Below are 25,944 nucleotides of genomic sequence, written 5' to 3'. Positions count from 1 at the left end.
CTCCCCAGAACAGAGGGGTTAACACAATACAAGTGTATCACCTGCACACACCCTGAAATATAGTTCAACTGAAAACAGAAAAAGCCACAGAGCCATATTGGGAGTGTTTTTGATAAAGCAGGAGTGCGAAAAGCCCTTGTTGACTTGTTGATGCTCAACGATAAGAGGAAACATTTGATTGAAGTCACAAGAGACTGAAACCAAACCACGGCAGCACCTGGTTCTTCACAGTCCAGACCTCTTGGCATAATGCTGTTGTCCTTTCTCTGGAGTTTAATGTTTGTATGGAGCCTTCCAGGTAAGCAGAAATATGAACACAAAACAATTACTAAGTGTCTCATACTAGGATCTAGAGTAAAATAAAACAAAAAACACAGAAATGTTGACTATATTTGCACCATACTTGTAATCATATGTTACCAATGTGTCTGGTCCACAATATGTCTGAAAAACTCCCAAGTGACAGAACAGTCAGTATTCATTATATATTCTGTCATATGTAGTTCTATGTTAAATAATGTGTTTATTTAATTCAACAGTTGCATGGTTTTAAACTGTGTGATTTCCATATGGTGACAAAATGATGGTAAATAATTCATGTGGAACTTGTGAGCAATTTTGAGAAATGTTATCCCCTAATTCCATAATGTTGCCAATATCCAATTTGGCTTAAATTTATTTTACATGTGACAGTTTTACAAGTTCACTGTTGATATCACATTGGTAAAATTTTGCAGATTCATGTGACGTTCAATATGTATCTTATCACTGTAGTGGCAAATGTAGCGACTTAGGGAAACCTAACCTGTGCCATCTCTATCTTTAGGTTCCATCCACTGTGCTACTCAGGTGACAGTACCAAACCCAGTTATTAATGTGACTGCGGGTCACAGCGCCACTCTCCACTGTGCTTACAATTTTCCTGAGTCCAAATCAAACAACCTGTATATACAATGGAGTCTTTTAGAAGCTCATTCACAGCAGTCGAATGTTGTGAGTATACAAAATCTTCCTCACCTAATTGTTTTTGTTAGTCACAAATATACTGTATATACCAGTATTATTTCTAGAAGTAAATAGTCTTCAGGGTTTTTAAAGATAATATGACTATCCAATTACCATTGAACTTCTCTGAAAATTGTTTCACTTTACAAATTGGTGCAATATATGCAGTATTATTATTATTATTATTATTATTATTATTATTATTATCTGACATTATTTTGTGTGCTAATATAAACTGAGCATTTTTATTTTAGTCCATTGCCAGATAATAGTAACATAAATAAATAACCGTGTCATTTATTGTCAGTAGCTCTAAGTATGGAACAGGTTGAAAGTTATGCTTCATTTTTATTTTTCCTGATTCCATGATAACCCCACCCTTAGTCAATACTATTGGATTTCTATAGTATATACAGTAAATAAAATGATGAATCATTTTCAGAATATTGTATTATTATTAGTAATAATAATAATAATAATAATAATAATTAATAATGGTACTGTATATGATGCCATCTATGGGATTTTTTTATATCACAAAGTATTAATAGGAATGGGCAGTTTGTGTCAAAATGGTGGTGTGTGACTTCAATTTTTAATTTGCTCCAAGAAGATGCTGGTTCAAAACTGTGCCACTTTAATTTTACATAACAACACAGCTGGAAAAGTACCTGTATGGCTTTCCCCTTAATCTATTTTTATTATTTGTGAATTTTGGCTAATGTTTAATTTTTTTATTCATAAGAGGAGTTCCGTGACACAAGGAAGTTATAATTATTGTATAGTTAACTTGTCAAATTTAAATTATGGGCTGATGATATTGAGAAGATTGCTTTTAACACCATTTATAAATGAATACAAATTATGAACATGAAGCAAGAGATTACATGTGTTTATGCATTAGCTGTATATTATATACCATATTAGCCATGATAGGTGTATTTTACAACATTATGCTGGCTATATCTAACCAATAACACAGAATGGCATGGTGACCAGCTCAAATGCAAACGTTTTAACAATGTTTGACTCTTTGCCAATACACCATGCAATAAGTTAATGTTGGTTGATTCTTTTTTTTTAATGAAAATCTATTGTCATTTACAGGAGATATTTTTGTATAGTTTTTCTCTACACAATTTGTGAGACTTAGGGCCTGATTCAGACCCAGTCGCAAGGCTGCGTTCGCACGCAGCCGTCCCTAGTCAAAGTATGCATATCCCGCGATCGCAAGCAAGATATTAGCACGCCCACTATGTTTTGCCGTGCGATAGCGGTATGAAATTAGGTGCCCACCAGCCTGACACAAGACGCCCACTTTTCCTTAGTAACATACGTCATCTCCAGGAAGTCTATTAAATATTCGGTAACATCGGCTGACATCGGACCCATACGCACCACTTGTGGTTGACCATACCCTACCGCAAACACTATGAGTGCTGCTGTGTGTATTTTAACCATGTGACGTGTATGCTGACGATGCATCTTAATTATTTACGTCCCTGAAATGGCGTTCAGACGCACAGACACGCCTGCATTCGTACCACCACACCCCCGTTACCATCGACCTCCCCCCGTCACCACCCACAAATGGCACGTCCTGTCACTCATGCTTGCGGAGCGTCTATGTACTGGCTGCGATCGCTTCCCGATCGCAGCGACTGGTTCGCGCACTGCATCTTATATACGCATGCGCAGATTGCGAACATCATCCGGCTGCGTATGAACGCAGCCTTGCGACCTGGTCTGAATCTGGCCCTTAGATCCCACCTCCCTCTTGATGTAACTTGCTGCTACATGCTATTATTTTTCATAGGAGTTTTTTGAAAAGAAGTAATGTAGCCAAAACGATTCTTTAAATGCTTAAAAAAGCATAGAAATTCTACTTGCTTTATTCGGTTTTTATTTTCATTAAGCTTGACTTTAATAACTATTCAAAAGGAATGAAATATTGCAAGGTTTTATTAAGTAATTATAATTAGTGCATCTACAATAGAAAACACAGACCGTCGTGTGTTTTTAAATCCAAAATAGACAGCTCTTGTATAAGCGATTGCCAATTCTCCGCTGGTTCCATCGCATTATACTGAAAAGTTTATTTTAAATGTTAAGATGCTGATAATACATTGCATCCTTCATGGGTTGTGCATAAAGTTTGGGTGGGGCACAATGGTGAGAACTTTGGACTTAAGATTGTTCTAATTTGTATTTGTTTGCGTGTTGTGATGTTGAGATTTTTGCTATTTACACAGCAGTTTGAAATATAGAGTGGCACAATGTTAGCTGTAACGCAGAGAGGGAGTACATTTTTATATAAGTAATGGTAAGTGTGGTATGTTATATGCAGCCAGACAAAGGCATCTTTAAAGGGTAAATTTATCATAAGAGTGTAAGTGAGTGTTCAAAGCGTTGGGAAACCTATTTAACAAGGATTGTGGTGATACAAGCACTGCTTCAATCATCACCAGGATGCCATAACATAGGTGCATCACTGAAACTAAGTGGAACTGAAAGCCCCAGTCTGTCACACATGAACTAGCTATCTGGGTCCTGCAGGGCAATTCTCCATGGACTGGCACTGCAAAGGATTTAGTTAAGTCTTAGGTCTTAGTGCTATGGGCCAATATACCATATATAAAAAAAATAGCTATTTTCACGGCATGTTCTTAGATTGGCCCTTAGACTAGAGCATTGAAATCTTTAAATATTTTCCTATAATGTTGGTAGGTTTTAAATTACTTTTGTTATTTTTAATTGTAGAAAAGACTTTTCTCTTTTTTTGTTATACTGTTGCTTAAACAATATATTAAGATAAAATATGGGTAGTTTATTTCCTAATATAGGTCATGCAGTCATTAATAAGAGAAGTGCCAACAAAGGTACGGAGCTTGAGAAATATGCAGCTGATGGTGCCCTGTATAATTGCATATGTTGCACGTTCTAGGGAAATGTAAGGTTAGAAAAATGACTTGATACCGGCACCATTCATTCACTTTGGCTTCTGTCCTGCTGGTTTCTATATTAAGCGGATAGTAGGATTGGTTAAGTTCTTAGATACGTTGTACAGCATTCCCCATGCTCCAGTTTGAAGGAAGGGTCAGTGAATCAGTGTATAAAGATGGAAATTGGCAGAGATGCACGGGGAAAGTGTAGCTGGAAATATCAGGTAAACTTAGATTAATAAATTACGGTAGAAGTAAGACTAAAGTAATGATCACAAGGCTTGCTATATTTTGTAGCAATCTGCAGAAGGACCATTTACTGTATTGTACATGAACATAAAAAATAAAAATCCAATACGTAGATTGTTTCCATAACTCTACTTTCTGGCATCAATATTCATTAGATTGGTAGTCTTCAATTAAACTAGCTATCCAAATTTCACAGATGATCTTTTACCTCAATTGGACCTCATTTATGAAGCACATTTGATGTACAGTGCAAAACGCTTTGGATTTGCATTTATGTACCAGGACGGTTCTGCCTTGTGCACCTCACGGTGCAGGCCTACTCCCTGCTCTTGGGAGATGCTTACTGAAATAAGTGAAGAAATATTTAACAAATCTGTAGATGTGAAGACCTATCTAGAACCCTACTTTTAATTAGAGAATACACCCGATCTTAGGGGTTCCGAGTCCAATAGAGTCTCAGTTCTGAATCACTTTGGGGCTCCGAGTGGTGCCGAGTCCTGGCTGAGGTCTTCTCACAATTCGGAACTTGTATTTAAAAAACGGATCTTGTGTGTTTTGGATTGCATTTAAGTTCCGCCACCATGATTTCAGGTGCTGTGAGGCTGTCAAAATTGACTGGAAATTACTGGAAATTGCTGGGAATTAATGTTATTGTTGTTAATAATACTAAAGGAACAAAACAGGTCCAAATTCAATGATTTTAGCTGTTTTTATAATTTTTGAAAGAAATCAAAAACCAATACCAAAACCGAAATCAAACCAAAACATTTGAGGGTGGTTTAACAAAACTCCCAGGCACCTTCCACTTGCACAGCATCATGGTGGTCCCGCTCTCTACTACACAATGCTTTGTCAGCTTTCACCTCCAGAATCTCCCAGAGAGGAGGTTCATAAAGTAGACAAGTGCAAGTGTACAGGTTGCTTAGATCTGTTATCAAGTACACAGGGCTGGTGCAAGGTTTCTGGGCACCCTAGGCAAAACTTCAGCCTACTGCCCCCCACCATCACTTATGCCCACTTACTAGTCAGTAAGGTGAAAGTGTGGAGGCAGATTCTTAAGTTCCCCAGCCGCTTGTCTGCATTGAGTACGACAAGGATGTCTCTCTCAGAGACATCCTTAATTATGTGATGGGCAGACTAAGTGGAGGCCCCCCAGATCCTGGCACCCTAGGCATCTGCCTAAAGCTGTCTAATGGTAGAGCCGGCCCTGCATGTACACTGAGAGCAGGTGAATAAGTAGTTTCTAGTTAAGTATTATTATGTAGGAGATCACAAATAAGTAGGGGAAGGGAAAATATTATAATACCTGTTTTCCAATTAACAAGATCATTTGTAAAAAAAAGTTTTTAAGTTGTCTGTTGCCATAATAAAAACAGGACATAAACTTAACATCTGCTCTGGGGCATTAAAGGTAGAATCGTACCCAGGGGCATAGCATGGGTGGAGCAGGTGGAGCTCATGCATATATTTGTACTTCCTAGTTAGTAGACTGCAGGAAAAAGGAACTAGCATAGAAGTTCCTGACCAGAAGATTTCCTGCTGATACGATTATGTTATGATGTTATGTGACTGTTCCAGTCACACTGCACAGGGGGATGCTGGCTGCAGGAGTTCCAGCCAGGTTCAACTTCTGAGAGCACTCCAGGATCAGGTAATTGAAAATTTGTGGTGGCTAATCTGGAGTGCAGAGGGGCATGTTGATGTACAGAAAGGGGGCGTGTTGTTGTGTAGGAGGAGAACATGTTGTTGTGCAGGAGGGAGGCATGTTTTTGTTGTGCAGGAGTGGGGTATATTGTTATTGGGAAGGAAGGGGGCATGTTGTTGTTGTGCAGGAAGGGCCATGTTATTGTTCAGAAAGGGGACATGTTGTTGTTGTGTAGAAGGGGGCATGTTGTTGTGCAGGTTGGATCATATTGTTGTGCAGGGGATCATATTTTTTGCATGGGGGTCATGTTGTGCAGGGGGAGCTTGTTGTACTGGGGGTTATATTGTTGTGCAGGGGAGGTCATGTTATGTAGGGGTGGTCATGTTGTGCAGTGTTGGTCATGTATGTTATGCAGGGGGGTCATGTATTTGTGAAGGGGGTGTCAAGTTATTGTGCAGGAGGTGTTCATGTTGTTGTCCAGGGGAGAATATGTCAAGTGGCATGCTGGTGAGCATAGGGGTGCATGTTGGTGTGCGGGAGGTACTACTAAGGGTCACTACTATCGCTTGCTCTAAGATAGAAGGGGGGGTGCGTTGTAGCACCATGGCTCCACATTACACCTCTGATTGTACCCTCTCACTGGGCATGTGAGCGGTCTGTCAGTGGGCTAAATGTTTATATCATAACTGTCCCCAAATAGGAAACATCCCAGAATCCCAACAGTCAGGAATTTTGTCTCAACTGACAAAAATATTGTGGTAGTGTTAAGGGCATTAAGAGGGGGGGGGGGTAGTAATTTCCCACACTTGTTGGAGGGGCCTTGGTGGGGCCTGGGCCTGTCCCCCAGACCCCCTTAACTCTTTTCACCTCCTGTCTGTCAGCACCAGTTTCTCTCTGCCTGCTTTGCTGTGCGGGGGTAGCGATCACACTGATCTCCCCACAGATCTACGTGCATATTTGAAATATATTAATAGTTCTTTCATACAAGTTACATTTTAGTGCACTCTTAATAATTCTCATTTGCAGACGATGGATATATCTCCCGATATGGTCTTTTGACAAATCAAATACAGCTCACAAAAAAGAAAATAAGGGTATGATTTTGCCACTTATGGTTGGACATATGTGCTGATTTATTAGACACTCTGCAAGTTCAATCAAATCAGGCATGTCCCATCTAAATGGGGGGGTTGTGTATGCTATAATTATAACAGTCTGATATTTCGGTTTTGTGTTCTAGGTGTATGCTTTGCAAAGTGCAGTAACATTTACATGGAAAAGGTTTAAAAACAGAGTGACTGCATACAATGACACCGGAAACGCTTCAATAACTATTTCAAACATGCAGCCACAGGATACTGGATTATACACCTGTGAGGTGTCCAAATTGCCTTCTATAGATCAAGCACATATTCAGCTGGTTGTACAGGGTAATTATTTACAGCATATTCATCTCTTTTTATAAATCTTGGACATATTTAGATTGCTGCACATAGGACTGGCCTATAACATTTTTCACTGCTAATCTCCCATCTGAGCCCATTTTTATGAGCACTGTAACCTCACCAGTAAGCTCCAAATCTTCCCTACAGACTGAGGCCATCATTTAAAATTTGATATTACTACAAAGTACATAAAGTACTTTGTATACCACACTAGACATGTATGGCAGCCCCCTCACCCTAACACTCTAGTATGCGCTGACAATCCAGTAAGAATTGAGACACGCAACACAAGTACAGACATGATCTAAAGGACAGGTCTACTCTTACCTACCTGTATATATAACATTTTCATAAAATTGTGAGGAAAGATCCGCAATTATTCTAATATATGGACAGAAATGAATACACACACACACAGCTTTATTGATGGAATAAAAGTATATTTATAAAAAGCACACAGCGGCACTCTTTTAGTTTTATTCACATCATCCTCTAGTTCACATATCTTTGACACATCTTTCTGTGTTTATTTAGGTTTTAAAATATTTTACTGGCTCAAGTCCAATTATTGGACATTTTGAATAAACATATTAAAAATTTAGTTTTATGTTATTGTGCGCCACTCAAAGGTAACAGGCTTTATTTACAAAGCGCCGGTTATCGTAAGCCACCGCTTCCTGGAGGGTAAGAGGTGAAAATTTTAAATGGCGCCCGCAGTCAGTATAAAGCACGTTGGGCTTTACACAGGTTTTGATATTACTAAGTTGTCATAAGGCTGCACCCCCAATATAATTATCATTGTCATAATGACAATATAGGGTACCACAACAAATATTAGATAAAGTACGTGTACAAGAGTCTTTCTTTTTGGAATTCTTCATTCCTCTGATAAAAAGACATGGATCTTTCCTTTATTTTTTCATCTTTCTTCTACTTGTAAATAATGTCCCAAGGAGAGTAACAGAAAAATATCCTTGTACTAATCCCATAGAATTTTCTCCCCAATCTCCTGCTTAATGTACCCTCAAAACAAATGTAAAGTCTGCCCTTAGCTGAATTAGACATGTCCCCGCCTCACCACTAGGGTCACCTGACTCTTGCTCCCCATTACTAACACACTTCTCACTCCAGTGAAAAGGGCCCCCAAATGAGAAACTTGTAGTATGAGTGGGTACATTTGAAACTGAAGGAACCCATGCACCTACTGGGAAACTAGATGCAAATTGTGAGCAAGGTACCTCCAGATGATACATACACTTGGCAGAATACCAGCAAGGCCTTGAACCTGCTTAGCAAGCTTGGTATGTCAAATACATCTCCTTGCATCATCAATATTGCTTTCCCTTCACTAGCCAGATAGCCAGACGCCCCACTAGAGGTGTGTAAAAATCTAAATACAGAGGCTCAGTCATTCACTGAACTGACGAAGCTACCACTGGTGATCTTCTGTCATCTTGTAAAGTCCCTCTTACTGCAATTCCTGGTGCGTTTGGACCTGTCCACCATGAAGCTGGGTGCATTTATGTGGCCTACTGCTTCAAAGTCATTACCTGCTTCTGGTCCTGAAGGCCTACTGACCTTTCCACTGCACTGGCCATGGCCACCGTGTATTGAATACAACACAAATGCCATTTATTAATGACAGTCTAAATCTGGCTTTTTAGTAGTTTGATACGGCTGCTCGGTCCAACAGCCAAGTGGCCATTTACATGGCTAAATATGACATGTAAAGGATCCACATAGGTACATTCATGATGCAGGTTTGGGGCATTAGATCTAAAACTGCCTAATTGACTGCTAAAATCTCAATATATAAAGAGAGATCCTTTTATCATGCAGTTTGCCTCATATTAATCTCACACAATCCCGCTTTCCCACAGCTCTACTGTACCAAAGACTTAAATGATAAATGTACATTTTCTTTATTATAGTGCAGAAGGCTATATATATAGGGTGCATAGCAGTACAGTAGCACTGAGAGATGTCCATCGTTTGGGGATGTTTTTTGTTAGCTGTGTGATGTCATGCCATTTCCAATTTATCTTACAGTCGCACCATCTACTCCACACTGCAGTATCGAAGGACACATAGCAATGGGACATGCTGTTACACTGTTATGTGGTTCCACGGTGGGGATGCCTCGCCCAACATATACCTGGAACAGATTAGTCAATGGAGTACTGAAGCCAATATATTTGGGTGAGTGAAATTTAGTCCTCAAGATCCAACAACTGTTGAAGGTGATGCTCATGCCGGTGTAGCTAGAGAGATATGGACTGTGGGAATAGCAGCTGCTTCATTCAGTGGGATGTAGCTGTCAACTAGAAATACATATTAATCAAATATATGCTTGTCAGTAAGGAAAAAAAATATTTAAAAAGAAATCTGAATTATGATAGTACTATCTGAATAGGGTTAGGAGCTCTCTATCTTCAGTCTCCGTCCCACTTATATTTGTGGCTCATAAGTGTTAATAGTTTATTTGTATCAATTAAAATGCAAAGTGAGTGGACAGAATAGAAATCTAATCAATATTTGGTGTGAGAACACTTTGCCCTCAAAACAGCATCAATTCTTCTAGGTACACTTGCACAAAGTCAGGGATATTGTAGGATTATAGTCAGGTGTATGATTAACCAATCATACCAAACAGGTGATAATGATCATCATTTTTATATGTAGGTTGAAACAGTCATTAATTGAAACAGAAACAGCTGTGTAGGAGGCTTATAACTATGTGAGGAACAGCCAAGCTCTGCTACAAAGGTGAGGTGTAGAAGACCATTTCATGTCACAGGTCATACACCATGGCATAACTGAGCGCAGTAACAAGACACAAGGTAGTTATACTGCATCAGCAAGGTCTCTCCCAGGCAAAGATTTCAAAGCAGACTGGGGTTCAAGCTCCTTTGATGAAGCAAAAAATAAAAACGGGCAACGTTGAGGACCGTAGATTCAGTGGTCGGCCAAGGAAACTTAGTGCATCAGATGAAAGACATCATGCTTACTTCCCTTTGAAATCGGAAGATGTTCTGCAGTGCCATCAGGTCAGAACTGGCAGAAACCAGCGGGACCCAGGTACACCCATCTACTGTTCGGAGAAGTCTGGCCAGATGTGGTCTTCATGAAATAATTGTGGCCAAAAAGCCATACCTTCAACGTGGAAACAAGGCCAAGCAACTCAACTATGCATGAAAACATAGGAACTGGGGTACAGAAAAATAGCAGCAGGTGCTCTGGACTGATGAGTCAAACTTTGAAATATTTGGCTGTAACAGAAGGCAGTTTGTTTGCTGAAGGGCTGGTGAGCGGTACAATAATGAGTGTCTGCAGGCAACAGTGAAGCATGGTGGAAGTTCCTTGCAAGTTTGGGTCTGCATTTCAGCAAATAGAGTTGGGGATTTGGTCAGGATTAATGGTGTCCTCAATGCTGAGAAATACAGGCAGGTACTTATCCATCATGCAGTACTATCAGGGAGGTGTCTGATTGGCTCCAAATTTATTCTGTAGCAGTATAATGACCCCAAACATACAGCCAACGTCATTAAGAAATATCATCAGCGTAAAGAGGAACAAGGAGTCCTGGAAGTGATGATATGGCCCCTATAGAGCCCTGATATCAACATCATCGAGTCTGTATGGGATTACATGAAGAGACAGGAGGATTTGAGCAAGCCTAAATCCATAGAAGATCTGTGGCTAGTTCTCCAAGATGTTTGGCACAACCTCCCTGCCAAGTTCCTTCAAAAACTGTGCAAGTATACCTAGAAGAATTGATGCTGTTTTGAAGGCAAAGGGTGGTCACACCACATATTGATTTAATTCAGATCTTTCTTATTTTCATTCTCTTTGCATTTTGTTAATTGATAAAAAATAAACTATTAACACTGGTCTGATTCCACACGGCTCAGAAGAACAGAACCTGGGCCTTAGGGGTGGATGCACTTGTATCACTGGTCCCCTTTCCCCCTAGATGTTGCAATGGAGCCTGGTAATGGACTGTTCTGCTACTATTTTAACTTTTTGTTACATGTTATTATTATTAAGTAATGTGTCTATAAAAAAATGTTCAGTAAAAGTAAATAAAATCATCCATAACAACAATATGAAGTGTCCAGTGCCAATCATTTAGTCTACGTAAAAGGGTCCACAAGAGAGTAGAAAATATTGTATTGTATAAGGAATCAGTTTTCATCATTGTTGTGGTCAAATACCGGAGCTAGTATATCATGTAAAATTAACATGTGGCAAAAATAAATAAATATTTTTGTTTTAAATATTTTTTGCTACCAAAATACATTAGCATTTGACTATAATAAGTAGAATTTATGGCCTATTTACTAGTATTACATTTCAGAGCAATAATTGCACTAAATCAGATCATAGTAGCAATTAGTCTCAGTCTAGTGCACATTGGACAATTGGGCTGACTCAGAGATGGACGCAGAGTGCCGATATTTACATAGCTGAGCAATTATCGGTGATCTGTGCATACGTCTGAGTCTCACTGCGCATGCGTTAAGGGTCATTACAGATATATCGCTCAGTGAGGATTTATACGCAAAGTGGTCGACAGGCAGGGACCATTTGTGCTCGGCAACGGGGATGTGGGACGCTGGCATGTCGCAAACGATTTCTGGATGTGTCTCTGTCCCATATGCAACAAATTGGCTCTGGCGTCTCAGTTCCCAAAGCCATTCAGGGCCGATTGTGAGTGATCTGCGACTGAGCTGCGTCTCTGTACGCAATCACTTAGATTGTCAAAGCAGACAAATCCAGGCGACTGCGACATTTGCATATTTTCACACAGTCACTGCATACAGAATCGCAGTCATGGCGGCATTTGCGCCTGACTCTGAATCAAGTCCAGTGAGAGCAAATGGCTGATAGGTTGCTATAGCTTAATGCATCTAAATGCAGTGTTACCAAACAAGCCTTTGGTGTCCTGCTCAGTGTGGATCATTACAAGGGTATTTTCAGAGGGAAGAAGGCTAGAGTGGGCTTAGAACACTATAAGCACTTGGCATGCTCCAATGCAACGTGGCTACATCCCCAGTGCAGTGTATCATGGCCTCACCCTATTATCTGAGATGCTGGGATGTGGACTCATTACAGTATTATTTTATTGTTAAGCATATACTACAGCATATAGAGATTAAGAAGAACAGTGATAAGTGCAAGATTTTGGAGGGTGGGTGCAAATGTAACAGTTATAGCAGAAATGAGAATTTCAGAAAAGCAAATGACTAACATTGCCATTCCACATTATTAGCATATTTTGGACATTTTGCAGTATATTTACTAAACGTGGGTTTTTCAAAGTAGCTGACTGTGGCGGCTTTGACCGAGAGTTTTAAATCTGCAACAAGTCAAAGCTGCCGATGATCAGTATTTTTAAAAAACCCAACATTTAGTAATCTACCCCTGTGTCTTGGCTTGGGGGTCTGCAGCCATTTGTAATTGTTCCCTGAACATGCCAGAGAAATAGGTACTAATTGTCTCCAGCATGTATAATGACAGTATAGAAGAGGTACATATCAGCCACTACCAATGCAGGGCTTGTGCAGTCCACATTTGGTGTAGACCAATGTTGCATCACCCTTAATGACTGCCATATTGTTTTTGCCATGTCAGTTCTACATGTGGAAGTAGCATGGCTCAGCTCACTGAGGAAAGTGCTGAATGACCATCATGAAACTTTTATCCACACGTCTTAGGCAGGGACGTGCAGAGCCTCCCCTGTCATACTCCCTATCATATGTGCAGAGCCTCCCCTGTCATACTCCCTACCCTATCATACGTGCAGAGCCTCCCCTGTCATACTTCCTACCCTATCATACTTGCAGAGCCTCCCGTCATACTCCCTACCCTATCATACGTGCAGAGCCTCCCCTGTCATACTCCCTATCATATGTGCAGAGCCTCCCCTGTCATACTCCCTACCCTATCATACGTGCAGAGCCTCCCCTGTCATACTCCCTACCCTATAATACTTGCAGAGCCTCCCGTCATACTCCCTACCCTATCATACGTGCAGAGCCTCCCCTGTCATACTCCCTATCATATGTGCAGAGCCTCCCCTGTCATACTCCCTACCCTATCATACGTGCAGAGCCTCCCCTGTCATACTCCCTACCCTATCATACGTGCAGAGCCTCCACTGTCATACTCCCTACCCTATCATACTTGCAGAGCCACCACTGTCATACTCCCTCCCCTATCATACTTGCAGAGCCTCCCCTGTCATACTCCCTCCCCTATCATACTTGCAGAGCCTCCCCTGTCATACTCCCTACCCTATCATACGTGCAGAACCTCCCCTGTCATACTCCCTACCCTATCATACGTGCAGAGACTCCCCTGTCATACTTCTTACCCTATCATACGTGCAGAGCCTCCCCTGTCATACTCCCTACCCTATCATACATGCAGAGCCTCCCCTGTCATACTCCCTACCCTATCATACGTGCAGAGCCTCCCCTGTCATACTCCCTACCCTATCATACGTGCAGAGCCTCCCCTGTCATACTCCCTACCCTATCATACGTGCAGAGCCTCCCCTGTCATACTCCCTACCCTATCATACTTGCACAGCCTCCCCTGTCATACTCCCTACCCTATCATACGTGCAGAGCCTCCCTTGTCATACTCCCTACCCTATCATACTTGCAGAGACTCCCGTCATACTCCCTACCCCTATCATACGTGCAGAGCCTCCCCTGTCATACTCCCTAGTCCCTACCCTATCATACGTGCAGAGCCTCACTTGTCATACTCCCTACCCTATCATACTTGCAGAGCCTCCCCTGTCATACTCCCTACCCTATCATACGTGCAGAGCCTCCCCTGTCATACTCCCTATCATATGTGCAGAGCATCCCCTGTCATACTCCCTACCCTATCATACGTGCAGAGCCTCCCCTGTCATACTCCCTACCCTATCATACTTGCAGAGACTCCCGTCATACTCCCTATCCTATCATACTTGCAGAGCCTCCCCTGTCATACTCCCTACCCTAGCATACTTGCAGAGACTCCCCTGTCATACTCCCTACCCTATCATACGTGCAGAGCCTCCCCTGTCATACTCCCTATCATATGTGCAGAGCCTCCCCTGTTATACTCCCTACCCTATCATACGTGCAGAGCCTCCCCTGTCATACCCCCTACCCTATCATACGTGCAGAGCCTCCCCTGTCATACCCCCTACATTATCATACTTGCAGAGCCTCCCCTGTCATACTCGCTACCCTATCATACGTGCAGAGCCTCCCCTGTCATACTCCCTACCCTATCATACAGGCAGAGCCTCCCCTGTCATACTCCCTACCCTATCATACTTGCAGAGCCTCCCCTGTCATACTCCCTACCCTATCATACGTGCAGAGCCTCCCCTGTCATACTCCCTACCCTATCATACTTGCAGAGCCTCCCCTGTCATACTCCCTACCCTATCATACTTGCAGAGCCTCCCCTGTCATACTCCCTACCCTATCATACTCCCTGTCATGCTCCAGAGTTTTGATATAAAAACTGTGTTTTTATGCTGTGTGCTTCCCCAGCTATTGACCTCACCACACATCACTGGTCTTAGGAGTCCTTGGTATTCCATGTACACTATGCACAGTAAGTGCTGGACAGTACATTCTGTTTTGATTTGCAAGTAATTTATTCATTTGTAAACTCCTTTGACAGAGCAGGAGAATGGAGTCCTGACTTTAGGTAATATGACTAAATTTGAAGATGGATACTACCAATGCACAGCAAGCAACAGCCTAGGCAATGCAACCTGTCAGCTGGATCTACATACCGGAGGTATAGTATTCGTGTGACTTGCATGTTGTATTTATGTTTGTTTTTGTTTTTTTTCGGGGGGGGGGGGGGGGGTTTCACCAAAGTCAGTGCTTTTATTTTAGAAGATCCAACTCCATCTGATATTGATCATCAACTCAAAGGCTGGCTTTCTTTGTTGGGGGAGTGGGGGATAATGAGATATTTAGACCCTTAAAGCAATAGGAACGTTTTCAATACCTCTAGCACTCACAAGCTATACAGCTCAGTAATCAGTGAGTAAGTTTATTTGCTAGATAGCACTGTGCCTCTACACCAGTCTCCCTTACATATGTCACCACTATAAGCCAGGTAGACGACCAGCAGGGGGCGCTGACATAGAATGGTGTTGCGGGGGAGACAGTGATTACCAGGGCCGTAACTAGGGTAGTGCCACCAGTGCCATGGCACCGCAGGTCAGGGGGCACTGTTTGGGCCTGTCAATTTTCCTGTTTATTATCATTCTTACTTGTAGATTCCTCTTCTTTTATCCACAGCAACTCCTGGCCTCCCCTATCTCTTCCCTGGCATTTTCCCATGAGTCCAAGGCCCCTTTTTGGGTCTACTATCTTATGTCCCTATCTGAAAAATGGGGACGGGGCGGCGCCAATGCTCTTTCTGGCACAGGGCACCAAAAAGTGTAGTTACGGCTTTGGTGATTACCCTACTGGATGCACTTCTTATTGGTCCCTGGATCACTGTTTGTGTGTGTGTGTTACATTTCTATCTATGGAATCCCTGGCCCTGCAGTGTCTCTGAGCCTCTCTGTCACCATTTGAAATCTAGTGAGGAATTTATGGGGTAAATGTAATACCCTGTGATCTAGAGATGTGCGCTGACCCCCGTGTTTTGGATTTGGATCTGGATTCATCTTCATGTTTTGGTTTTGCAAAATTACCCTCAAGTGTTTTTGGTTTGGTTTTGGATCTGGTTTAAAAAAAAAAAAAAAAAAATTGCTAAAGTTTTTTAAAACGGCTGAAATCATGTGATTTTTGCAATCCAAAACCCGAAAGTCAGATTTAAATCTAAATTCCGCACTGCGAAAAGATCAGGACTGTGACTCGGATATGTCCAGATCTCCTCAGGATATCAGAACCGCGACTCTGATCTGTCCAGATCTCCTCAGGATATCAGAACCGCGACTCGGATCTCGGATCTGGGTTCACGAAATTTGGATTTCTGGAGAACCGAACTGCAGACGGTTTCCCGGTGAGTAGGGACGATGTTTTAAAGTAGCGATCATTTAAAAGATAAAACCAACCTAGTTTTGCTGATCTCTACTATAAAACATGTGCCAGACACGCCAGGAACCAGCCTTTGCCTGAAGTTTGCAGGCTTTTACATTTACCTCTATAGCTTTGCTTAGTTTCTGTAACTTTACGCACACTGTAGGGCTCAAGATTATGTTTGTTTGTTTGTTTTTTTAACTCTAGGTGATGCAGGGATCATCGTAGGAGGAATTGTTGGAGCAGTTCTCTTGGCAGCAATTATTTTTGCCATCGTTTGGTTCCTTATTGCCAAGAAGAAGAGCAAAAAACATATAGCAAGTAGTGAAATGAAGTAAGAAACTTGATAGTGTAATGAGTTTTTGTCTGAGACAGGACATTGCTTTAAAGTAGAGGAAATAAATTCCTGAAAACTGGGGGGGGGAGGGGGCTTGGGAAATAAAGGGAATGATTCTTAATGGGGAGTATAGAAAAGAAGAGCAAGTAACTTTGCACCTTGGTAAAGCTATGTTGCACTGCAGGTGGGGCAGATTTTAAGGGGTCCATTCATTACTAAATACCCCGTTACACATGCGGAAACGCTAGTTTCCACATATTTAAGGTAACGGGCCATTTATCATCAGGGGTTCTATAGGACCATCTGATATTCAGCAAGCTCCGAACACTTGAAGTTTTCGGAGTTTGTCTGCGAGAACAATTGCCATGTTCAGATAGGGCTTGTTGTTGGAGCCCCACTGCTTCCTATGGGATCCTTCTGCCGCCTCCTCACTGCCTCCCCAGTGGCTTTGCGCATGCCTGACCTCAGGTCACACATGCGCAGAAGGCGGTAGAAGGGACAGGTAAGTAACGCTGATACAGAAGTAGCAGTGTTACTGTTCGCTAGGACAGCTGCTTTTTGGAGCAATTGTCCCTGCATCGGAGCAATGCTGAATGCAATGCAAGGTGGATACTTCATCATTGCTCCAGTGCAGGGACAGCTGGTATGAAAAGCAGCTGTCTTCGTGATTAGCAACCCTACTACTTCTGTAGTAGCGTTACTTACCTGTCCCATATGGCCCCCCATGATGAATAGACTCCTAAATGTGCAGAGAGATTTAGATGTGAGAGGGGTAAGTACAAAGTGAAATCTAAATTGCTGTGTAAAATAAAGGCGGACACTATTTGGGCTACATGCAAAAGCAGCCAGTATTTACCCTGCATGCGAAAACAAATATAAATATATGCATCCCTTGCATTGCAATGTGGTTTGACCAGGTGCATAGTAATCACTTACTCTTTTTACTCTCAACTCAGAATCAGGCCCATATTTATATCAGTTAATATCATCACCTACTGTAGGGCCATTTTTGTGCAGACTACCGACAAAGGCAATAAAGCATTATGCTACATTATTAGTTGCTAGTATCAGCCAGTTTCAATCCCTTACTAAGGCTCCTATTTACTAAAATACGCATTTAAGATGCGGTTGTAGTGTGATATTTTTGAAATTCGCATTGCGAATTTAGGATATATCACATGGATGTACTAACATGAATATATCGCATTGCTGTACTAACATCCCCATGCAGGGACAGAGCTTGTGATAAAGCTCTGTCACTGCGAATCCCGTCAACACACTTCTCACCCCCCTTGTGATCCTCCTCCGCGTAACCCCCCAATAATGTGCTATGTAGGCCAACTGTTGTCAGGAAAAGTTTCGGGACACGATACTTAAATGGGGCATGGCCAATCAGAAGCATGGCCACGCCATATTATGTAGATAATAGGCCCAAGAGGGGGGGCGGTGTTTGCACAATACATGGGAGGTGGCTACATCTCCTTGGCTAGCCTGTACTGAGGCACTTTGTAACATACTTGCCTACCCTCCTGATTTGGTCGGGAGCCTCCCAAAAATCGGGTGCCACTCCCGACCTCCCAGGAAGGCAGGCAATCCTCCCGGCTGCTGCCCACCCCTCTTATCCCCCCACACTTACCTTAGAAAACCCCACTGTGGGGGGGGCCGTGACGCGATTCATGACGAATCGCGTCATTTTGGCTCCGCCCCCTGCTTCACAATGCCTGTAATATCAGCATTGTGTAGCGGGGCGGGGCCAAAATGACACGATCACGTGGTCCCGCCCCCGCTCCGCCCACAAACACAGTAATGCCGATCTGCCTGCTCCCTCCCGGAAGGGGCAGCCAGAAAATCGGCAAGCCTGCTTTGTAAACACGTCCCCATCCCTGCCCTCAACGCTACTGTTTATACTGCTGCCACACTATCTAATATTTGGATATTTGATGGTAATATGCCTCTATGTGTAATTAGCTCACTACATCATTTGGTAGCAAGGCCTCAAAATTATTTCTCTATCAAAATTCCTACGGTAGGTACAGTTTAGTTAATGCTGCATAAAAAAAAAGATAGAATAATTCAGTGGGCTTGGTCCTATCTTTTCAAACACGTATAGCAGATCCACCTTAATGCATATATTAACAACTATATAATAAGTGTATTAAATGATTGCGTCAATTACACTGGGAGGAAATCCAGATGTGTTTTAATATAATGCTAAAATTTAGTTTTCAGCCACCACTAAACATAAAATAAAAGTATAACAAATAAATGTTCTACAACCTCAGCACTAAACGACTTTGGTATCTCAAATGATAATATATTATCAAACTGTGTTATTTTGTGGTTTATATAAAAATGTCACTCATACAACTGAATAAGGAACAATTATAAATTCTACGTATATATAAAAACTAAATGCAAATATAATCACTATGAATAAAATCACAATATGTCAATATACATATGCAAGATATTTAAAGGAGTCTAAAAATGTTGTATAGACCTCATTAAAAATCATATACAGGTTGAGTCTCCCATATCCAAATATTCCAAAATATAATTATTTTGGCATGACTGAGATAATGAAACTTTTGATTTTTGATGGTTCAATGTACACAAACTTTGTCGAAGGCACAAATTATTACAAATATTGTATAAAATCACCTTCAGGCTGTGTGTATAAAGTGTATATGAAACATAACTGAATTTTATGTATGTACACAAACTTTGTTTGAGCAACAAAATTATTGAAAATATTGTATAAAATTATCTGCAGGCTGTGTGTAAAAGGTGTATATAACACATACATGCATTCTGTGTGTATACTGGGGTCCCAATCACAAGATATATCATTATGCTATGCAAATATTCCAAAATACGGAATATTCCATTATCCAAAATACTCCTGGTCCCAAGCATTTTGGATAGCGGAGACTCAACCTGTAGTAACATCACACAACAAGCAATTCCAAATACAGCATAGCAAATCAGTCTTAAGGTGCCCATCCACTAGGCGATTAAATTGAGCGATTGAACGATAACGATGTCGTTATCGTTCAATCGTTCATTAATCGTTTGAAGATCGTTCACTAAAATGTCTAAAACGACCAGTGATGCACGCTCCAGCTGCTTGTTTTAGACCATCTATCATCATGCAAACAAGCCGGTCAACCTGACGACAGCATGTTAGCAGATGGTTGATGTTCCTACACTGAACAACTGCTTGTTCAGTGTAGGCACATCACATAATAAACAAACGACTGCACGATTACAATGTCTATAATCGTGCAGTCTTTTGCCTGTCTTCTAGTGGATGGGCAGCATTGAATTTTCATAAATCAGTTATAATGCATGTTAATGATTAAAAATCATTGAATAGGATTTTTTAAATTTGTTTCATTATTCAGTAGTTTTTTGACATTTTAATATAAATTCTCAAAATATAGTATCTTAGAAATATTTGATCATTTGAGAAACCCAAGTCATTTAGCACTGTGGAGTATGTATAACATAGCCTATATGACAAAGAAGAAGGAAAGGAAACCACAGGGAACAAACCATTGTATGTCCCAAGGAGGCATATGTAGTATATTTACATGCAGGAAGTGTACAGCTTGTAGTACACAAATATCGGGCAGCTTTATTTAAACACTGCGATTAACAGTTCAGTTAGGACACACCCCTTTTCCAACTCTACATCTGTCCAGACATATTACATTTTCCCCCTGCTGCATAAAATGGTTTCCAAGGTGCAAAATTGTAAATGTTAGCTGTATTTAGACCTAATTCCAAATGAGACCCCAGCAACAACAAGATAATCACTTTCTGACAGCTACATATGGTTCTGAGCTGTGGTCTGTGTGACCCACACGTGTAAATACTCCCTTATTTTACTTGGCCTATGCTTGCACACCCCTCCCTCGGTTATATGTCACACTTACGGTATCTCCGGAATTGGAGATTTCTATTGGGTTGCGTACAAAAATCCACAAATCTGGGGCAAGATCAGACTGCGAGGGAGGCAGGTTGCGTTGCCGCTGGTGGCATTTCCAGGCTGTCAAATGGAGTTGCTTTTGTCCAAATCTACATCAGTCCCTAAATGTTTTGGTTTCCCAATAAACAAGCGAAGAAAAGAAAATGCTCCAAGTCTATAGCTATAATCACCCCTTTTATTCTGAAAAATATAGATGCATAGATGTACAATACAATAGAGTGGGGAATATTTATGAAGCAGCAATAAACGCTTCCTCCCTTATCACTGCTGTTTTTTTTTACTTGAGAAGAAGGATACTGCACTGATTTCTCTTGAAGTTACCCTTTTTTTGGTGCTTGCAGCTTCCCCATAGCCTTCTATGGGGACTGTGGTATCTATAAATCAAACATCAGACAGCGAAGATGGCATTACCTTACACCCTTCTATGGGGGACCTGTGAAGACGGAGAGGCTTTGCAAGATCCCCTCCAGGTCATGTCTCACAGCGGATGTTTACCCGCTGCTTGAACAAGCTCATTTCCTGGACTCCTCACCAGCAGCATTAGACTGACAGCGAGGGTGAGAAAATTTCCACACAGGAGCGGGGCTTTCGCCCGGGGCTCTAAGAAGAGGCTCAGATTGATAAATAAAAATTGCTTACAAAGATTCATATTGCTGTGGTATAAAACGTTCACTTTTGTATGGACATTGCTATTATTTCTAAATATACTCCAGTATATTAATTAGAATTATAAACAAGAGCATATATCTACCGCCAATACAGAGGTGCACATTATGATTATTCTATAAATGCAGCATAAAAAACCCAACAGAGTATATAACATTTGACTCTATTTTATCTACAGAACAATTTCCTCTTCAGCCCAGGCCTACCCTGAGGCAGAGGAGCCAGCCCGTCAGACCCTGGTTGTTTCGGAGCCCCCAGAAACCAGGGAATACAGAGACCAGCCTGAAATCATGGCTGCTGCCAATGGTGAAGTAGAAGATCCTGCAGTATAAAAGGCCTCTTCTGGCCATGAGATGCAGATTTCTCAATGCAAGTACAGATGTGCCCTACAACAGATGAGCAAACGCAGGGTGTGGTGGAACACTCCCTGTCTCGGGGGAGAAATCTGTATTTTAAACTATTTTTTTTATATTTTATATTTTCAGCTTTGTTTATTGTTTAAACCATTTATAAATAGTAGCATTTGTAGTGCAAGTAGATATTATACTGAAAACTATCTTGTATGCATAAACACCTCAATTTCAAACATTAAGGTTGTAAAAACCTAAAATATCAGATAAATGGAGTGTTTTTTTTTAACCTGACAGTAACATGGTATTGGCCATGCCACACAAGCATTACAGGTCAGGGGCATTTTACTATCAGGTTTAAAGTTTCAAAACAATGTTGTTCTACCAATGCTGGATACACACTAGACCAGTGGTCTGCAACCTGTAGCTCGCGAGCTACCGGTAGCTCACAGTCTTAATTTTGGTAGCTCACCTAGCTGCAGTACTGCTGAGTCAACTAGAAGGAAGTGACCTCTGACGTGTGCTCCCCTGTGGCGTTGATGCCATGGGTGGAACCACAGGGAAGCACATCAGGTGATTGCCGTAGCATCTACAACAATTACCTGACGTGCTTCCCCGTGGATCCACCCACGGCGTCTACGCCACGGCGGAGCGAGTGACTCCAGCTTTGCCGGAAAATCTCACAGCAGCCCTGCTTATATATTTTGCTCCTCTACTGCACTTACCTCCTTTAAGCCGGTAATTACCAGTGAAATGTGCCCGTGCTTTAATTTTATTTACAAACTACTACGATATCACTAATAATTAAATGCATTGTTATTTTCTATGAAACATTTTTTTCATTTTCATTAAATGACCTTCAATTGTTTTGTTATTAGCCAGATTTTTATTTTATCCAATTTTAGTAGCTCTTCAGGATGTTTCATTTTTATAAAGTAGCTCACACCTCAATTAAGGTTGGCGACCACTGCACTAGACGATAGGTCGTCCGATCCGGCGGATTGGACAACATATCGGGCACATCGGCCAGTGTGTACCCATTATGTTGCTGACAATGCGTGCTCCAAACAGCGGGGGCCATGCTGCTGAATGCAGCATGCCCCCCGCATTCACTCCTGGCATCGGCAAGTGTATACACTTGCCAATTCCGGCGTCCCACTGCACGTGCCATCGGCGCTGGGTACACATCGCTAAGTGTGTATCCGACATTAGGGTTCTATACTGCTCACGTGCTACAACAACCCTTCAGAAGAATATTCCAAGTATGTAGATATAAATGACAGTTGAATACATAGTACTGTAAGAGAAATGTGATGTAATACTTGTGTTAGCATGTAAGCTTCAGGGCGTGTGGGTATAGGGTATTAGACAGGAGAAAGGATTTTTGTGCAAAAGCCAAATGTTGCATTATTTCAAATGACAAAAAAATAAACATATTTGTTAATGAACAATCTTTTGTATTTCCCATGAATTTTCTACTACAGTATGTAGTATCCGCCCTTCTTAGTTCTAGTCCAGAGGTTCCTAAACTCGGTTCTCAAGGCACCCTAACTGTCCAGGTTGTAAGGATATCCATTCTTGACCACAGGTGACTTATTTAGTACATGGTTGGAAGATGATAATCTGAACATAACCACTCTACTGTGTCACAGGGCACATACTGTACGCCGCCCAACTGGATTTATATTCAAGAACTCACCTTTAAGACCATGGGGCCTGTTCATCAACACTAAAATAAAGTTTTTAAGGACATTTTCCTTAAATAACGTTATTTTAGTATTCATGATGACACTTAGCACAGGAGATAACACAGATATCTCCTTGCTAAGTTCCCTGCGTTAATTTCCACACTCCCCATACATTAGTATGGGGATATGGAAATTATGGTATTCATCAAATTCCGAAAATTATGTATTTTCGGAATTTGATGGAGTTACTATCCGCCACTGTGATTTGGCGAATAGCAGGTGAGACTTACCTGCGGTCAGCTGGACAGGTCCCCCGCAGCTCCCTCTGGCGCTCTAGTCCCTCCTCTGGCTCCGTTGATTGCTCACACACATGGCCTGTTTCAGACCCACTCGCAAGCGTATAGCGCTCGCGTGTGTGAGCCCCGGAGCGAGCGCAATAAGCACGCGCTCTGTGGCTCACTACAAAAGGGGCGGCTGTCGATGTTGATCGAGAGCTCGCCCCCTTTTTGTAGGCATGGCCGGGGAGTGGCTTCACAAATGGAGGTGTTCCCAAGCGAACGCCTGCCATTTGTGGGCGGCCCCACTGACATCACCAGTGATGTCAGTGAGAGAGCTTCCGGCTCTATTAGAGCCAGAAGCTCTCTGGGGCTTACGGCCACGAGACCCTACCACAAGGTATGCGAGCGGCCAGGAGGCCGCAACTAAAAAAAACAGCGCCCGCCCTGATTCAGAGCGAGCGCTCGCTTTTTGCGAGCGCCTCTGAATCAGGCCCACTGTGTTCTCCCAGCAGAACACAATAAACTTTAGAAAAAAAAAAAAAAAACTTTTTATTTTTTTTTCTAAACTGTACTGTGGTGTGCTGGGAGACCACGTGTCAGACCAGCAGGACGGAGCCGGAGGCTGCTGCGCGGCAGGTAAGTGCGGGACAGGGGGAAGTGAGAGAAGGGGGGAGGAGGGAGTTGGAGGGGCGCAAACTTACCGCCGCTGTAGGTAGTGCTGCGCATGCACTGGGTTTACGAATGTAACAGCGCATGCGCAGCACTGTTTCCAGCTGCGGTAAGGTAGTGTATAGAGGGAAAAGTATCTATTTCCCAAAAAGCTGTCATCGCAAAAATGACAGCTTTTCGGAATAGATACTTATGGAGAGGTGGAATGATGAATTCCTCCTGTAAATAGGTAGAACTCCATGCGAGTTCTAAACCTAATTACCTCCATCGATTTTTAAGGTATGATGAATAGGCCCCCATATCATAAACGATAAGTGTCAGTAGCCTTGCAGTTTCTGTTTTACTGGTTAGATCAGAGGTTCCCAAACACGTAAAGATTTTCTGTCCAACAATCCAACTAGTTGATTGGTTGGAATGAAAATCTGGTAAGGTATGAAAGCAAATGTCAATCAGCATTTTGCTCTCAAATGCCGGAAAATGGACAAAAACTGTTGTTTGAACAAATTGTTTAGATCAAACATTTAACAAACTTGTCTGACCATTTTCATCTGTTTTCTGGCATTTAGGAGCAAATTGCTGATCATCATTTACTCCCATACGTTACCAGATTTCATTCCAACCAATCAACTAGTTGGATGGTTGGACAGAAAATCTTTAGGTGTGTAGCCAGCCTTACATTTAACATATGTGTAGTGACTTCACTGCTATGGAATAATGACCTTATGGTCCAGGTTTTAAGGATATCCATGCTTGACCACTTGATGACTTAATTAGTACCTCAGTCAATTTGATTAAACCACCTGTGCTTGACCATGGATATCTCTAAACCCTGAACTGTTGGGATGCCTTGAGGACTGCGATTGGGAACCTCTGTTCTAATCACTTACAGCACTGCAGGCTAATATTGTGCTCTTTTTAGCCATTATTTTTTTTTTTAATTGAAGTGATTTGATGCACTTTGGAGCTTGACATTTTCCTAAATCGCCTCTCCTATATTTACATATATTCTGGGAAACAGGCTCAAACATTTTCTCTTTAGAAAAATGACAGCTACAGTTTTGGAAAAAAGGGGACTGACCCATTTTCCACACCCCCAGATATAGCATGCCTGGGATAATAAAGCCCATGACAATTAAAGAATAAAAAAATCAGTCTGGGCACAATTGGAAAGTAGCAAATAGCTTGTGTATTTCCAAATAAATAGGCTATAGGTCACTAAGTTTCCTCCAGAAATGATATTCATACACCTTTGTACAGTACCTCATGCTTAACTGTTGAAACGCATTACTGCACGACATAAATCGTGGGTCTGTACAGCTTCTATAGTTATGAAAGGGCACCTACAAACACATACATCAGTGCACCCCTGCTTGTTGGGCTTTGGACACGCAATTGTAATAGCGATCAGTGCCCACACCAGCAAGTTTGCAGATGTTCCTTAAAACGCGCATGTAGAAGCAATATAAATGTCACATCACAGTCCAACCCACTTCCACTTTAGGAACAACCCTTAAATTATTTTAAACTTTTTTCACCCTCCTAAAAGATATAATTTAGTTTAGCTTTATTTAGAACATCTGGGCTGTCTTTATTACAGGTGCCCCTTTTGTGTCTATGATAGGT

At 41.7% G+C, this 25,944-nt stretch overlaps 1 protein-coding gene across 1 annotated transcript; it reads left to right on the top strand.

Moving 5' to 3' along the window:
* Window positions 1–249: 249 nt before the first annotated feature.
* VSIG1 (V-set and immunoglobulin domain containing 1) lies at window positions 250–21,668 on the top strand. The gene is made up of 7 exons (XM_088482932.1): window positions 250–298; window positions 827–993; window positions 7,082–7,271; window positions 9,336–9,485; window positions 14,982–15,101; window positions 16,550–16,676; window positions 21,515–21,668. Exons 1-7 carry the CDS (start codon window positions 250–252, stop codon window positions 21,666–21,668), a joined length of 957 nt encoding a protein of 318 aa, XP_088339058.1.
* The last annotated feature ends 4,276 nt before the right edge of the window (window positions 21,669–25,944 follow it).

The sequence above is a fragment of the Taudactylus pleione genome, unplaced genomic scaffold (assembly GCF_031769625.1).
Source record: "Taudactylus pleione unplaced genomic scaffold, aTauple2 ptg000296l, whole genome shotgun sequence".
In the NCBI taxonomy this organism is placed as follows: Eukaryota; Metazoa; Chordata; class Amphibia; order Anura; family Myobatrachidae; genus Taudactylus; species Taudactylus pleione.
Note: the sequence above shows the minus strand (reverse complement) of the source record. Positions and strands in the feature narration are given on the sequence as shown.

Excerpts from the sequence above, each read along its gene's own strand:
- VSIG1 (XM_088482932.1), top strand. The coding sequence starts at position 250 with ATGCTGTTGTCCTTTCTCTGGAGTTTAATGTTTGTATGGAGCCTTCCA. Across the intron at positions 9,486-14,981 it reads ACTGAAGCCAATATATTTGG|AGCAGGAGAATGGAGTCCTG; the intron begins GTGAGTGAAATT and ends CTCCTTTGACAG. Across the intron at positions 16,677-21,514 it reads ATAGCAAGTAGTGAAATGAA|AACAATTTCCTCTTCAGCCC; the intron begins GTAAGAAACTTG and ends TTTTATCTACAG.